General features: G+C 35.7%; 3 protein-coding genes across 7 annotated transcripts in view; 1 reads left to right on the top strand and 2 right to left on the bottom strand.

Moving 5' to 3' along the window:
• Positions 1–5,785, top strand: part of LOC117918305 (probable protein phosphatase 2C 51) — a 36,236-nt gene extending 30,451 nt beyond the window's left edge. For 2 of the 4 annotated variants that reach the window (XM_034834850.1, XM_034834848.1), the window contains 5 exons: positions 1,141–1,222; positions 3,429–3,511; positions 3,630–3,684; positions 4,404–4,526; positions 5,275–5,785. In XM_034834850.1, coding sequence (XP_034690741.1) covers positions 1,141–1,222; positions 3,429–3,511; positions 3,630–3,684; positions 4,404–4,469 — 286 coding nt within the window. In that variant the 3' untranslated portion in view covers positions 4,470–4,526; positions 5,275–5,785. Of the gene's footprint in view, positions 1–1,140; positions 1,223–3,428; positions 3,512–3,629; positions 3,696–4,403; positions 4,527–5,274 lie in introns of those variants that run through there. The other 2 variants (XM_034834855.1, XM_034834849.1) reach the window with 2 other exon arrangements.
• LOC117918308 (probable protein phosphatase 2C 51) lies at positions 5,146–10,009 on the bottom strand. 2 transcript variants are annotated; one of them, XM_034834857.1, is made up of 6 exons: positions 9,163–10,009; positions 8,758–9,043; positions 7,848–8,122; positions 7,627–7,771; positions 6,740–6,908; positions 5,146–6,062 (listed from the first exon to the last, which is right to left on the bottom strand). In XM_034834857.1, exons 2-6 carry the CDS (start codon positions 9,014–9,016, stop codon positions 5,813–5,815), a joined length of 1,098 nt encoding a protein of 365 aa, XP_034690748.1. In that variant the 5' UTR covers positions 9,017–9,043; positions 9,163–10,009; the 3' UTR covers positions 5,146–5,812. The 2 variants fall into 2 exon arrangements, with proteins under 2 accessions (XP_034690748.1, XP_034690749.1); XM_034834858.1 differs by having other exon boundaries at positions 7,848–8,116; positions 8,758–10,009.
• A 103-nt stretch (positions 10,010–10,112) lies between these two features.
• On the bottom strand, positions 10,113–16,155 carry LOC117918307 (ETO1-like protein 1). Its single transcript, XM_034834856.1, has 5 exons — positions 15,225–16,155; positions 13,252–14,964; positions 12,380–12,671; positions 10,955–11,264; positions 10,113–10,367 (listed from the first exon to the last, which is right to left on the bottom strand). The coding sequence occupies exons 1-5, from the start codon at positions 15,347–15,349 to the stop codon at positions 10,147–10,149; spliced, it is 2,661 nt and encodes an 886-aa protein (XP_034690747.1). The 5' UTR covers positions 15,350–16,155; the 3' UTR covers positions 10,113–10,146.
• Positions 16,156–16,936: the final 781 nt, after the last annotated feature.

Genomic DNA, 16,936 nt, shown 5'->3' with positions numbered 1-16,936 from the left:
ACTTAAAATCTCTTTATTTTCTAGGGCATTATGTTTTGGCACAATGTCTCTTCCTTTTAGGACTCTTTCTATCTTATATAATTAATAACCTTTTCCTCTTTCCAAGAGCATCTTTCCAAGAGTATCTTAGGCTTCTATGTATTAACTTTTGACCACATCTATTGTTTTATAAGCCATACATATATCGGTACTATATGGTAGAAACATAATACTTTTTCTAAATTAATACATATTCATTTATTGATAAATCAATAACCCCCACTAAGATAATAATTTGAAAATGACGCTTATAGACATAGATATATATACATATATACATATAAGTGCATATGCTTAGTTAAAATTTGGAACTAAAAATCATAGGTAAAATTCAAGAAGTTTATTTTTGCGGATTATGTGATGATTTCATACATTAAAATCATATTTTATTAATTTGAACTTTTCAAAATTCTAATACTCAATGATTTCATATGATATGACATCGTTGAACTCTTTAAATCAGACTATCTTTCATAAAATTGGTATATATCACTCTATAGTTCATACTTCCAATATATATGTGTGCACGCACACACGTATTTTTTCAATTCATTTTTCTCTACATGAGAAAACTTATGATATGAGACAATATACAGTACAGAAAAATAGGAAAATGATACACAATACGTTTTACAAGTTAATAACTATGTGTATAACCATGATTTTGAATTTTTTTTTTCTAAATGAGTTAGTGGTACTTCCCGTGCATTGCACAGTCAAAGAACTAGAGATTGTGCTCTTTGTGCAGAATAAATAAATAATACATAAACCTTGAGCACTCTATGTACTGTTAAATACCTCATGAAATGCAAAAGTAGGCCAGGAAAAAAGTTGTGATTCTTTTCTGTCATCAGAAGGCCGTAGCTGCTGTACATTGAAGAAATGGAAGAATTTCTCTTAAAAGCATCTTGTGCACTATGATGCAGCAACATGAATCATAGGGTCTAAAGTTTTGTGAAATATTTCCGGATATTTAGACCCTCATAAAATTATCTGATTTGATCAAGAAAGAATGTAATATAGTTGATGTAAAGCAAATTAATGTTATTTATTCTCTCTCTTCAGAGAGTTCTGGAATTGATGTGATTTTTGTTGTCCCAGACTAAGATCATTCATGGAAATGTGCATCTTAATCCCTGGGAGTTCCTCAAAACACCTTCATCTTGGGTTAACAAAGGGTCGAGTAAGCTTACCATCTTTTGTTGCTAATATTATCCTGGATTTGTGTTAGCAAGAAAACAGCATATTGTTGGATATATGTTTCTGGCCTTTTTTTTCTCTTTTCCCCTTTGCTATACCTTCTTTCAGCAATAAGGTAGTAACTGTGTTCTATAATTGGTTACAGATCAGTCAACTGACATTCTCAATTTTTCTCATGTGGAATTTCTTGTATTTCATTATCATCCTTGTCTGCAATTTGATTCCTACATTCTTTTTGTGTTTATCTTCCCTTGATAATCCATTTGGTTGCTGAGACTGGGGACAAGTGAAGAAAATTTGATATCTTGTCCTAACATTTTGTTCCAAATTTGTTCCTGTGGAAGGTGGTCTTCTTTGTATGGATAACAATGAAGAGATGTATAGTCCTGATTGGTGTATGTTAGAGTGCATGATAGACATTGGAGGCCCAAATCCTATAAGCTTAAGTTTGAGTCTCTAAGCCCAAAAGAGGTTGATTGTGATTGTTTGCCCACTGGTATGTGTGTCTCTCCAATTACGGGTATGGGCCTGCACATGAGAGTAGGTGTTAAAGAACATGATATATTTTGTGGACCCAAATCCTACAAGTTTAAGCTTTTAGGAAATTTGGTTGTTCAACAGTGTAGTTTGTATAATATCAATGAGGAGACGGTAAACAATTTACTTCTCTCGTACAACATTAAGAGTTATGGTCCTTTGCAGTGAGGTGGTCAGAAATTTGACCCCAGGGGTGGGGTTGGAGACCAATGTTTGACAGTGATAAAAAAACTTGAATTAATGATAAATATAATACCCAACCACTAATTGAATTAACTAATAACTTAAGTTTTTTAGTCACATTGGTAGCTTAATACGTTATCAGAGAGTTTATAAGTTCAAACCTCTCCTATTGTTTATTTCCCTATTTGGGTCCATACACAAGTTCAAAAGAAGGCTGACCAATGCAGCAAGATGTTAGGGCTTAGCACTAGTTGACTTGATATACATTTTTGGTCCATCACTTAACGGGTTAAGGTTTTGGGTCAAATTTGTAGCTTAACTGGAAACATGGATGCTCTATAAATGCATGTATGGAATTGTACATGGTGCAAAATATATGCAGGATAAACAAGATTATAATTTTTGATTAGATAAGTATATAAATTCTGATAGTTGCCATATAATTCACTGGTCCAATACACTTGGTGCTTCTATAGTTCTTCTGACTGATATAAATATTTTGGTAGTCTCTTTAAGATATAGATAGAAAATTACTTTTGAGTCTCTACAAGAACTATGTGCTTGGGCAGAAAGCGTAGAATTGATTTGATAAAGGAAATGGTGTAACATGTGAGGTTGTAAGGCAGAGAAGATATTAAAAGAAAAAAACATGAGGGTATTTCTGGAAGAAGTTGAAATTGAAATAGGGTGTTATTTCAGGTCCTGCTTTGTATAATTACGATTTTATGTAATTTCATTCTTTTTAGCACAGAAGTAAGAAAGGGTAATGTATTTTATTTTCAGGTCCTGCTTTGTATAATTACCATTTTATGTTATTCCATTCTTTTTACCACAAAAGTAAGAAAGGGTTGTGTATGGTTTTTTACATGCCCTGATGAGACATCAAGCATACATAAATTGGATCCTTGCTTGATAATAGCGGTAGATGCTTTAGATTTAGGGAATGAAATAAGATTCAGGATATCAAGAAATATATTTTGGCTGGTTACTTGGTCCATTTGAGCATGCTTATACACATTTAATTAACTGACTTTGCTAGTCCTGATCTTGTGTCAATGAGCTCATTCTGCTGCATATTGAGCCCTTGCAATTTTAATAACTGACATGTCTGTTACTCCCATGCATGAATAAAATTTTCCATCCTGTAAAACATACTGTAAAATAGTGTGTTACATGGTATGTTGGGCTGTAGTATCATCTGTATCAATAGAAGCATAATGTGTAGATTTCCTGACGTTTTTGATATACAAACTAATAGATAGTATCACTCTGATCAACATATTCTGATTACCGAGTGTCAGGCAGTTAAATTCAAAATGTTTAATTACTCATACTTAAAGGTGTTTGAACATATTTGTTGCAAACCATTGCATTTTTTGAACTCTTTATCTTCTTTCAAAGAACACAATTTTTGTGTAGAAATACAGGTCTTCATATATGCTAATGGTATTTCATCTCTTGCAATATAGGGTGGAGTTTCACCTGCATCGTGGAAATGCTCAGAAGAGTTTTTTTCCCATCAAATAAAGAGTAGAGATCCTCTGAAATTAGGGTTAGTATCTAAAATCTTGCATTCTGTCTTAATCAAGTTACTTGCTATATATTATTTTGTGTTTTTCCTCAAAGGGATTGTTATACTCACTAAATGCTTGCCTTTTTCATGTCTATAGGTTTCCAAATGTGTGGGCACTGCGGTTAGTGCGTCAACTATTGCTCTGGGATCCAGTAAGTTTTGATATTTGCAATTTTTACAATGAAGTACCATGTTGCTTTTTGTAATTACCATGTGGCTTTTTGCTTTTGGTATTCAATGTGTTTAGCTTTCATTTATGGGAGGATTCCTCATCCTTCTATTGTACATCTTAATTCCTATTTCAATGTAGTTGTTTCTTACAAAAAAAAAAGAAAAAAAATTTACAATGAAGTACAAAATGTGTAGGTTGTTTTTATTTTTTATTCATCTAGAACAAGATATTTTAACTGGTTATTATTTTTCAAACACTTTGTATAAGGATTTTAATGGAAACATAGATTACCCCTTGGATTCTCCCAGTAGATGATTTATTCATCTAAAGTTCAGTCCATTAAAGGCAATAAATAGTTGTTTTGTGGTGCTCATATATTCTTGAACTGTTCATTAACTGCTGGTATTTGAATGTAATATGTCTAATTAAAACAGCCCCATTATAGTAGATTGGGATGGTCACTAGGATGGGGGTTATTGGATTGCCACAGTTTTAAGTTTTGCCTATAATTTGTTTTAGCTTCCATTTTACGTGACAACCTTATTTATAATAATGTGCTTTATGCATGATGTCTAAACATGCATGCTCTCCTAAATTCTTCTGACAAATCTTGTTTTTGAATCCATTGCTTTTTTCATTAATGAATATAATTTGATACATATCAAACCATGATGCTGGTTCAATGCATGTATAATGTAGGATGAACGGTTGAGTGTTGATGATGCATTGCAGCATCCTTATTTTCAACACCCTCCCAAAAGATAATGAGAAGAATACACATCTATCCAACTCTGCACTTGTTGAGTTTTTTGTGCACAAAAGGTACGTGTTTCACTATTATCTGGTATTAAAGACGCATGTAAGACATTTATTACCATTGATAACATTAGATTTTCCTCCTTTCATTGACTAAGTTCTACGTTTCACCCCTTGTTCTGCTGCTTCAAATTGATATCATTACACCATGAAGAAATTAAGAGACCAAGAGTAAGAAGCTTCACATTAGGAAATCTTTTGGAAAACTGGAAGCAAAAGTTTTAATTTCTAGTTAAGTGCACACTGCTGAACCCCAGCCTCAAATAGAACAGCTAGACACTCTTGCATTATGAATAGAACTTGTGCAGAATTTGATGACTAACGTCATCTGAGCTGATTACTGTGTTGGGCAAAACATCTTTGGGGGAATATTTCATGCCAAAACATCCATATTTTCAGTTCCGTATAAAAACAACATTCAGAAACATCACAAGCCATTCTTTTTGTACTGACATGCACAATCCAACTGTTTATTTGGTTATGTTTGAATATACGTACCCATGTCAATCCTTCTAATTCTCATTCTGTTGCTTCCAAAACCTTGTTCTTGTACTGGGAAATGTTCATCTTTTTATCTCATTTGAGAGGTGAAATTAAGTACTCATTTATTGTTCGAGCTCTTCTATTTCACACAAGAAAATACCATAAATCCTAACTGAAGAATGTATGAAAGTCCTTACAAGTTGTTACAGAGCCTTTTTATTTTCCCTGAAATTTTTTACATCCTTATCTTTGATATTTGTTTATAATACAGAGCATCACTAGTTCCCAAAACCTCTGGACTTCAAAGTGCATGCTTACAGAGACCAGTATTGAACTGGAAGAGTAGCAGCTATTTACCGATATTAAAACAGATCCTAGCTCTTCCCCATTCAGGGAGTCTCCCCTGGCTTCCACGGAAGTACTGGACTCACCCGTTGAATGGGGTCTCACTTTCTGCACCCACTCTGCAGAAAATCATGTTTTTCATGCTGCAAACCAGATAAATGTATCAAGTGGCATAATGGTGGCAATCCAGTGATGGAGCAGTGGCGTAGATTCTGTTTCAGTGACAAATTGTGGTCACAAACAATTGAATACAGGCTTGTGTTCCGGAAGCTGTTCTCAATTTGTATGTTTTGTGCTCAGCAGTCCACTCCATTTGTATATCGATTTTCTATGTTGTCACTCGGTACATTAGATGATACCTGAGCAATGTTTCATTAAGGTGCAGTGCAGTGCCGTGCCAGTAAATAAAGCAAAGAAAAAATCTTAAAGTGCTTCTACCATCATCTCAATTGTCCTCTTCGAAATTATTTTGATATCAGTGGAACCACAATGACTGACAAGTTATCAGTGCTGCCCTTCTCAAAAGCAATATCAACAATGCAGTGAGCCAATGACGATGAAGATGAGAGACCCGATTTTTGATGGCCTATAAAGTCACAAATGTCATCAGGGGTCAAGCTTTCGAATATCCCATCAGATGCAACTACCAGGTAACTGTCATTGGCTGTTAGGGCCCTCCAACCTGTTAATTCCGGTGTAGATATCACTCCGTGTCTGAAAAAAGCATATAAAAGTGTGGAATCAGAAAAGTTGGCAACACAAAAAGTCAAGCCAAAGATGCCATTTTTGTCGCTTGAATCAAAGCTCAATTGAGTTTGCACTTGCCAGTAACTAAAAAAATCCAATTAAATCAAGCATTTTTTAAGGCTGGTTTTATTGAATTCGGTTTAGATGATTGGTTGATTACAAACCCTATTAAGGTCTTTTGCGTCCAATTAATTTTTAAAACTCAATTGAGTTTGAAGTCGTTCAATTCTTTCATCCAAAATATAAAGAATACATCTAAAATGAATCGGATCAATGCCCTAATAACAATGAATTACTTTAGGGGTGTACCCATAATATCAAAACTCATCCAAATCCCGAAAGAAAGTGTGAACATATTAATTTGGTTTCATTCTTAAATTGCAGATTAAGAGTGCATTTGGAAGTGATTCTAGAAAGTGTTTTTAGCATTTCTAACACTTGAATGATAAAAATTTTCAAGTATTAAAAATACTAAAAACGTTTCCTAAAATTACTATCAAATAGAAATCAATTTTCATATTTCTCAAATCAAGCCGACCTTCATGGTTGGGTTGAATCGTTTCCACCCATTATTGGAAATGAAGAAGCCTAAAACAAATGAAAAAAGAGCAAGAAACAGAATTTGTCTAGGTTAAGAAACAGACCTTTTTAAGTAAACATCACCAATTGATCGAGACATTGCAAGAATACCATTGACGCGAGGCACCCCCCAAACAATAATAGAACCACCGGATGCTTCAATTCGGGCTCTTTCATCTTCTCTATCCGGATGATGATCCCTTGTCAGTTCTTGAGCTGAAAAATATATCCTACCTGTTCTTTGAGGTAACATGCATGCAGTCAGCTTGCACCAAACAAGAAAATGCATGCTGATAATATAATCAAACCCGATAACCAAACCCAGTTAGTCAATTTTAATTAGATTGAAACTAAATTAAACCCAATTATTTATTGACACAAGCGACTGCAACTTAACATTGGTTTGGTTTGATTTAGTTCGATTGATTTTGTTTGACTCAAAATTAAACTCGTACATTTTCTTTGCATATTGCCATGAAACCTAAATAGGTAGTGTGATAACGGGCCTATATCGGGTTAACCTCAAAATTTAGAATTTTTGAAAATATCAATTAGAGTGTGTTTGACAATATTTTATTAAAAGTGTTTTTGAAAGAATTATCTATCACGTGTTTTCTAATATTTCTTTAGGAAGGATTACAAGTGATTTTTTAACTTTTCTATATGCACACTACCAAAGGAACTCTTAAGTTCGTCTGACTGTGTTTTTAAAAATGATACTTATAATGCTTCTTGAGGAATCATACCAACATTTCTAAAGAAAACACTTCCATTATAAACACTCCTAATGTCATATGCAGTCTTAATTTTGTTCAACTTGGTTTGATTAGATTTTTCTGAGTTCATTGATTTATCAGCTGTTTTGCCCACCCTAACCTTTGGAACATGTAATTTAGCATTAAACTAAATAAAGAATTAACATAATCCTAAGCAACAGAGAGAGAAACTGGACCTTGAGTCACTTGGTGAGATTTGCTCTTCTTTTCTGAGCATAGAAGGGCCTTTGAGTCACCAACATTCCCAACCAAAATTTGACCATCTATGATAACAACAACAGTGGCTGTGGATCCTGCATGAAGATTGCTTTGAAGAGCTTCCTGAAAGTAGAGAGAAAACCAGATGGGTCATAAGGAAAATTACCTCAAAAACGTAATGAAACAAAGGTACACTTGCCTTGGAAAATTTTAGGTCAATTTCATGAATTGTCCTCAACAATGCCTCCCTCAAAATCTTCATTTGTAGTGATTCATCCCCTTCTTTTGATTGAAGATCTGTGTCTTGTTCTTTATTGAATGCTATCATTTTCTTATAGATGTTGAAGATGGTGTGCAGAAGAAAATAATCCATGAAAAGCTTGGAGGCCATATCACTGGCCTCCTCACCACCATGGCCATCAAACACTCCCACCACACCAACCCTCATCTCCCTGGTCTCTCTTTTGCCTGCATCTGTGTCAAGGCCATGTTTATCCAAATATTATTTAAAAATAATTTTTATTTATTTTTAATAATTTTTATGTTTGTACAATTAATTTTTAAAATAAACCCTAAAAAATAGGTGAAATAGAACAAATTTTTAAAAGAATGTTTTCCATAAAAAAAAAAAAAATTAGTAAAAATATTTTTTGAGTTTGAAAAACAATTCCGGACTTGTAGTTTTGGGAAATGGTTCTTAAAAATAATTATGAATTGTTTTTCACAAACAAAATATATTTGTGAACTCAATCCTAAAAAAAAAATCTATTTTTAAAATAAATTCTAAAAAAAAAATATCAAATATATTTTTTTAAAATCAGAAATTGTTTTCAACCAGAATTACTAAATGGACACTCTACATTTGGGTTTCAAGGAGAACATGGAAAGGAAAAAGTAGGGTAGGCGAAGAAAATTGCTTTCAAATGAATCTGTTTTTTTTTCACAAGCTGTTTTTGGCATTTTTCCTCTCCTTTCCCTCGTTTCCCGAGATCCAAACAAAAGCCTAAAGGAAAAAGCATCCTGTGCCGGGAATGAGATTCCAGTTTTCTTCAAGACAAACCTCTATTACAACAGAATAGAAAAATAGATGAACAAGATTGAGATTATACCAAGCAAGGGTATCTTCATATCAAGATCACAAGATATTCGATCCTCCTGATATTCTCTCCATCCCCGGATTGTCGCAAACTGGCAATTCAGCGTCTGGTTGTGAATTGGTTTCCAGTCAGGGCATTCCGGCGATCGGAAAACTGCAGCTGCCCCACCTTCATCGTAAACCATCATACATGATACACTGACTCCATTGGAAGATGGAATTCTACATACGAAAAGCCCTAACAGCAGTGACACGATCTTAAATTCATTCATGGATAAATTGTTGATCAAACCCTAGGTCTGTAAAAGAAAATAGAAAGGAAAGAAAACTTCAAAAACCCTAAATGCTTCGGTTGCTGAGAAAGGGCGGAAAAGAAAAGGGATCAAAATCTTGAATATTCGATTTCAAAGATGAAAACCTCCACTTCACTTGACCGTAAGATTAAACCGACTTAGAAAACTGCGGGTTATGCGGACTAAACAAAGGTGCTGAATGATTTCAGCGTGTAACAGCCGATCCGAGATCTTAAATTTCTTTCATTTTCCTCCTGGTCCTGAGCTACCAAACAGAAGATTAGAAGAAACCACCCCCAAGAGATGATTCAGTGTAATCCGATCCCGGAAAGTATCGTAATTACTGAGAAAACCAAGGAAAGAAAATGAAATTTTCAAGCTTATCGTACACATTATCTTGGTTTCCGTACAACACGAGGCAGTTGGAAGTTGGGAGACCAGGGTTTTAATTTTCCTGGGTGCCAAACAATCATCAACCCAAGATTCCGAAATTTGGCTTCTTTTCTTAACCCTAACAAAATTTTCTCCTCAACCGCAAAGAAAACAAACAAATACTCATAATTCAAATGCCATTCACATAAAATAAATTTTAAGAAACAAAACTAATATACCAAAAAAAAAAAAACCCTAATTTCATATTGAAATTTAGACACTCCTACTACAGTTTGTTATTTATAAAAACAAGAAAGAAAAAAAATTAGAAACCCTACCCTAGCCACTGCTCAAAGGATCTCTCATCACTGTAATACAGGGACGACCTGAAAATTTGTAGACATTTTACCCCAATTGTCGATGAAAAAAACATACTAACCCGATACCTCAAAAGCTTAAAAATTTCTACAAAAAATGAAAAAGAGAGAGGAAAACATGCATAATTTTGGTATTCATTAAATTATATTACCAAAAATCTCAAAGCATAAATTACAAAAATCAAAAGAAAAAAAAAGAAAAGAAAAATGAGGGAGATAGAAGATAATGAGAAGGCTAAATGCAGAAGGTCACTAGTATACAAGGTTGTGATGGTGGGTGATCGAGGCATTTGACAATATTTTCTTGCTTTTTCTATGTTTCAATCTTTTTTCCTTTTGTCTGGGTTGATGGGTCATGGGTCATGGTTCATGGCTGTTGACACGGCTATGAAGCTCCAACATCTCTTGATGGTTAGGATCCACAGAGAGGGCAGCTCTACAGTCTCGCAGTGCGCCCAACACATCTCCAATGTGCTCATGAAAGGCTGCCCTCAGGTGTAGAAGGTGAAGGTCTGCCTTGAATGCTATTGCTCTTGACAGTTCTGCTATTGCTTCCTTCTCTTTGTGGCTGTCCATCAAAACTGCCCCACCAATCCAAATACCATGTTACAGCCTCGTTATCCACTTGAATCTCGGGAAAAAAAAAAAAAAAAAACACACACACACACACAATCTGCCTTACTGATTTTGGGCTTGTTAGGAACCAAATCAGTTTTCTATTTTTCATAACAGAAAATGTTTGACAAACTTTCAATAGAAAACAGTTTTTTTGTGTTGTGTTTTGAGTAACAATTAAAAAGATGTATTGTACACAAGTGTATAATATTTTCATAACGAATAAACTGAGAAAACTTTTTTTCATATGTCAATTCCCAAACACAATTTTGTTTTTGAAAACCAATTGAGAATTGTTTTTAAGAACTGTTATCAAAAATTATTTTTTCTGAGATCTGTTTTCAAAAATGTTCCCCAACAGACCCATTATCTCTCATAATCAAGAGAAGATGTGGGTGCTCCTCTTGAAGGAAAGGTCAGGATCATGGTTGATTCTGAGATAGAATAATGTGCAAAGCAGAAATCAATGGGTGAGTTGGAGGGGTCTGTATGCTACAGGCATTTGGACGGTTGGAACTGTACACAAGGCAAGTGAGGAGGAAAATAATCTGACCTGCAGCTCGATATCTGTAAGGGTAAACCCGAAGCGGGTCTAATCTAGTGACCATCTCCAGATCTGCCTTTGTGAGTTCACGTTCACAGTACTCGGACCTTTTCTCATAGGCAGAAGCATTGTTCCTGGCCTTCTCAATCAGTTTGGTCATTTCAAGGTATGCAGCAGTCTTATCATTTTTGAGGAAATGAACCCTAGCAAGGCCCTGGTGGGCTCGGGTGTGCCGGATTTTGAGGGCATTGATGTAGCAATCAGCAGCCAACTCTAATTTCCCACAGTCAACGTACACGCTGCCAAGGTTGTTAAGGGCCTGGCAAATGGAGACGGGTGATTAGGAAATGTTAAAAATCCAACAACTTCTACGACTATTTATTTAACATATCAAATAACATATAGAATGAAACAGAAATATCATGGCTCACAAATTCATTAATCCAGAATTCCGCACCATTTCATTATCGACTACAACTTAGAAACTGCATTTTTACTTTACTGAGATGGATAAATACATGTTCACAGTAGCAACTTCTTTATATAACAAGGAAAAATTAAGGCCCCAGCTCATTAACCTACATTATGATCAGTTAAAGGTGGGGATATGCTAGTAAATGCCACCCTGTTAACAGAGTCTGAACTGTATTTCTATCATAAAAATGATACTACTATCAATACAAAATATTATCCTGAGTTCTCCGCTTGGCAGCAACCAGACAACATGACATCTGATAAGAGTAACCATGGCAATGTCTTCTAGATGTTACGTTAATTAAGATGGTAACCGATTTTCCTCATCAACAATGTTATCCAGGGTCCAAACATGTGGTGACTTCTCAAGGTCCATATTTTAACATTTTTCAGAAATTGGGTATCACCTCAGTCAAATCTATTTGGAGATCAATAACCGTGGCCAGTTCGAAACTTATTCTTTTACTGGCCCTCGTTTTTCTCCTGTTCTCACACTCCCATGTGAATTTCTCTTATTGCTTTGAGCTTGCACATAGTTCTTGTTTTGTAGGGGAAAAACTGCTAAGATTTAAAATAAACAACCCAAGATGCCAGCTTGTGTGTCTATGAGCTACAAGAACATGCTGGACTTATCCAATTTCTTTAATATGAATAACTAATGAATTCACTAGCATTTCTGTTTGCATAATATATATCATGGGCCTATATCTTAACAGGTTAGACCTTTAGGAAAGTTGGTAACTTGACAATTTCTGTTGAATAGTTGTGAAGGTTGAGACGGTGGGGAAAAGAAATGTGTACCGTGATTTAACTAAAAGACGTGACAGTCGATATAGCTGAAAGGTGAAAAATATTAGTGTATCTGACCTCTAGTAATTAGGCTACAAGGCTTTGACCAAAAATCTGTAGCAAATATAAGAGAAGTTATCATGGAATTGTCAGGTGACAGAAAAACCATACCTGACCTTTGCGAAGCCTATCTGAGGGGCACTTTAAGGCATCTTCAAGAAGTGAAACAACAGTCGATGAACATGATGGATCCTGGCTAGAGTCAGCCAATGCATAGGCTTTCAAGAAGAAGGCCTCAAAAGATCTTTTAAGGCCAATAGACTCCTCTGCTTTCCGAAGCCCTTCCTCACAGTGACCTGTATCATATAAGATCCATCCCTCGTATACTAGACGTTCATGTTCATTAGATGCATGTTGACGGGCAAGCTGTAAACTTCGCATGGCTGCTTCTGGGCAGTTCAACCTAGCAAGCAAGATCATGAGGTTTCTGTTGCCCTTGACATAAACAACTTTGACCAATTAAATAAAATATTTAATCATTCATCATTATCTTGTAATTAATAAAATGATGTAAAAAAAATAAAATATAACCCTATAGCAGGTTCTGCAACAAAAATACATGCGTACATTTTTCACTTTTTCCACATATTTTCCCAAAGTAAATGATGGTGGCAGGCTTGGATGTGTTCAAACTCTTAATGGACACACATAGAAATGGGCTTTATATTAAAAATGTCCAACACATCACTCTTTACTAGTATCAAAACAGAAAAAAAGAAGCATATTTTAATATTCTGGAAATAGTCCAAATAATTAAAAAAAATTTTAGACAACTTGGGACTTGGAAGTTAATTGATAATATTTAGGACATCCATGATTCATCACTACTTAGATCAATTGAAGACTAATGAAAACCTCACAAATTATGGAATTATAAGCTATAAATTTTAAATATGCATAATTAGAAAGTAAGCTAAAAATTTTGACGCCTTATTAAGAAAATTGTATCACAATGTGAAGGGGAACTTTAGTCCAGAATGTACCTCAGGAGAAGCAAAGACTGTCTGAAGTAAAGAACACCTTTTGCAGCATCAGATTCAAGCATCTGGTAGATAACAGAGAGGGACCCAATATCATCAACTGAAGACCACCGATCATACAACTGTAGCCAGCAATCTGCTGTTGTCCAACTCTCAACATGCTCACGCACAAGCATGCGAAGTTGGGATGCTGCAACCCGTCCCTCAAACATCCTGTAGTCTGGGGAGAGCGTAAGAATTGCCTGAACATCACAAAATGCCGCTTCATAGTTCTCAACCGCCAGATAGAAACAAAACCGGAGTTCCAAACATTCTAATGCTAGCTTGAAACCTAGGACCTGATTGATTTCTGCAAGAGCAGCTTGAACATTCTGTTTCCTCATCAAGGAAGCAGCTCGATACATGTAGGGGTAAGTAAGTGTCGGGTCCAACTCGGTTGCTTTCTCAAGGTCTTCCCACCTCTTATCGCCTTCACAATACAGTGACCTCTCCTGATACATCCATCCAAGTGGAGTAAAAGAGGAAATCACAGAGCTGAGTTTGTCATAAGACCAAAGTTTATGGCCCTTAAGGTAACCCAGTCTCACTAAACCTGCGACAGAGTATACATGGCCTGCCTTTAGAGCTGCCTCAAAGAGCTGTTCAGCTTCATCATACTCTTTCCTCAGAAGCCTCACACAGCCCAACTGATGACATGCCAACAATCTCTGCCGGCTACTCTCAGCAGACTCTACCAATCGTTCCAAGAAACAAGCCGTTGTATCTGACCGAGGATCAAGGGCCATAGCAACTTCACTTAAGAAACAATAGAGTGAAAATGAAGCAGGCCCAACCATGATTGATCTCTGTTGTCTATTAGCATCACTTAATATTTCCAGCACTCGATTGTCATTCAAACAATCAGGAAGTTCATGTAGAAACACTTGCAAACATGATGCAGCAAGGACAGGGGAGTTCTCTTCAAGTGCATAGTCCATGAGTTCCACAGCATCATCTCTAGAGGAAACCAAAGATGCAAGTTTCCTGCCACAAGCATCTTTTAGCCTCTCACAGCAAAATTTGTTCCCAAATATTAATATTTCTAACAAAAGATCTGGTGGGACTTCACCTAAACTGCCTGTCATACAGAACTCATGGATTGCCCTCATACCTGATGGTGAAATGTTATTTTCAGACAAATCTATGTCCTCTTGGAGTGATTCTGTGAAACACCCATTAAGCATAGCATGAAAAGGAGCTGACAGGCCCGCAATCTTCTGCCTGTCACAAACAATTTTCTCATCCCCAATTCGGAAAATGACAGTTTTCAAAATTTCATTCCCATTCATCACAACAGCCTCATTGGAACTTGTATTTGAATCTGCAGGAAGTTGAGAGGCAATGTCTATTGGGCCAAACTCCTGTGCACATTTACCACAAGAGGCAAGTAAGTCAGCAATGAGCTCTTCTCCTTGCTTTTCATACTTCAGCCATGCCCCAAAAATGAGTTTCTCCTGAACAGTACTGGCTCTCTGCCAAGCTGAACGGAGACTTCTCCGCATCAGTTTAACTTCCCCAAGGCCCCTAAAGACCTGAAACTGTAATAAATAAAGATTCGACCTCTCTTGTGGAGGACATGACTCAAGTTCTTCATGGATTTGAGCTAGAACTTCTACATAATCGACAGGTTTAAAGAATGGAAGTATGGGTGGCTCAGGAACCTTGATAAGAGATTCTCTACACACATTTAACAAAAATACCATCTCAATTTTATGAAAAAAGAGATAATTTAATCCTTGGAGGCTCCGTCTGGGTTCTGAGAAAACTGAGGATTGCTGTAATACTTAGCAAACAAAATTCTTGGCTGAGGTTTACTTGGAACCAAAACAATGGAAACTTTAAGGTTCCAATTTCAGATTCTTTTCCTCCAGTTTCTCAGAAACCAAACAGAAAGCCAAAAACGGAATTTGGAAAGCTTACATGGAAGGATAACTTACATGGAAGAAGAGGACTGTGATGAGAATTTGGAAAGCTTCCCTCTTTCAACTTGGAGCCATGACTGTGGATTAAAGGCATTGAGCTGTGTTTCTTTACATGATTCAGAAGGAAAAAGGTTCTTCATGGGGCATAAGAGATGAAACAATTCCCAGATCTCCACAATAGCCAGATGCAACAAAATTGAAAATAAAACTAAAAAAATAAAAAATAAAAAAACAGCTCCTTCTGATTACAAATCACCACCCTTAGCTAACAATTTCTTTACGACTCCACCGGCCAACAAAAATTCTAAGATAATTCCTAAGAAAAAAACCCTCAAAATCTCTATCTGGGAAACCCAATTTTAACCCCAGAAATGATTTTTTTTTTTCAGTTACAAAATATCCACAAGATTTTTTATTACAGTGACATAAATCTAATATCTGGGAAATGATAAAACCAAACTTGTATGGCATAAAAGGCAACGAAACCAGATTTAAACAGAGACCCACAAAAGGATTACGTAAGATCTCTACCAAAACCAAATTAGAACCAACCAAATCTCATTCTAACAAACCCAAAATACCAAAAACCAACCAGAGAGAGAAAAAGGGAGAGAGACCCACTAACCGAAGACCAAACCAAAAACCAAGACCGACCCACTTCACTAGTTGGCGTGCACTCGCAAACCCAAATCAGAAATTGCAAACAGAGCTCAGGAGCATGAGATCAAAGCGAAGGTATCCAAAGAAAATGCCTGACTTTCGCTTTCTTTCTTTTGTTTGTTAAAAGGAAAAGTTTTTTCTTTTTCTTTCTCTCCCACTTTCCTTCCGTTGGAGACCAGAAAGATTGCAGCTACTGTTTGTTGGGAACTTCAAACAAAAGTAAATAAACTACTGATTCTAAATTCCAATTTCAATTAAAATCAAAACGCAAAACCCAAAAAACAAAAAAAATAAAAGACTGAAATTAATAGCTGCTTGCAATATTAGTCGGAGAAGAAAATACAAAACGACGTCGTGTTGTATTTCCCCCCTTGTCCCCATCAATCATTGCCTTGCCAAAATAAATGAAATTACGGCAAGAAGAAATAACAAATGAAAATGATCGTCTCTTCTGTGTGTCACTCGCACCAGATACTTGCATCTAAATGACCCATCACCCAATTGGGGGCCGCTTAGAATTAAAAACACACGGCTCTGATTGAATCCTTTCTGGGTCATCCCCTTTGAGATCTTAACCACAAACGAGAAATCAGACAGTGAAAAACACCCCCATTCCCACGTTCATGTCTTAGATTTGATCAGATCCATCAACATGAATGTTTTGATGATCTGATCAGTACATGGGCCCACACATTACTAAAATGGTGGATGTATGAGCGATTACACCCAAGACTTTCCCCTCCTGCCCCGGAGCAACTACGAGGAGCACATGTTCGCCCCTCACGCAGCTGCCGATGTTTTCGCCTTCAAATAAAAAATTTAAAAATAATAATAATTTTAAAAAAAAACTTAAATTATTGTTTGGAAGTACCACATGGTCGATATTTTATTTCTTACTTAAATTTCATTCACATATAAATAATAAATATCTTGCTATTTCTTTTTTCTTTTTTTTTTGGTTAAATCGTATACAATGATTTTCTTTTTTGCTTTTTTCTATTTTTAAAAATTAAATTTCAATAAAAATTAATTTTCCTTTAAAATTGTCTCTTTTTTGGTCTTAGATT

The sequence above is a fragment of the Vitis riparia genome, chromosome 7, assembly GCF_004353265.1.
Source record: "Vitis riparia cultivar Riparia Gloire de Montpellier isolate 1030 chromosome 7, EGFV_Vit.rip_1.0, whole genome shotgun sequence".
Lineage (NCBI taxonomy): Eukaryota > Viridiplantae > Streptophyta > Magnoliopsida > Vitales > Vitaceae > Vitis > Vitis riparia.
Note: the sequence above shows the minus strand (reverse complement) of the source record. Positions and strands in the feature narration are given on the sequence as shown.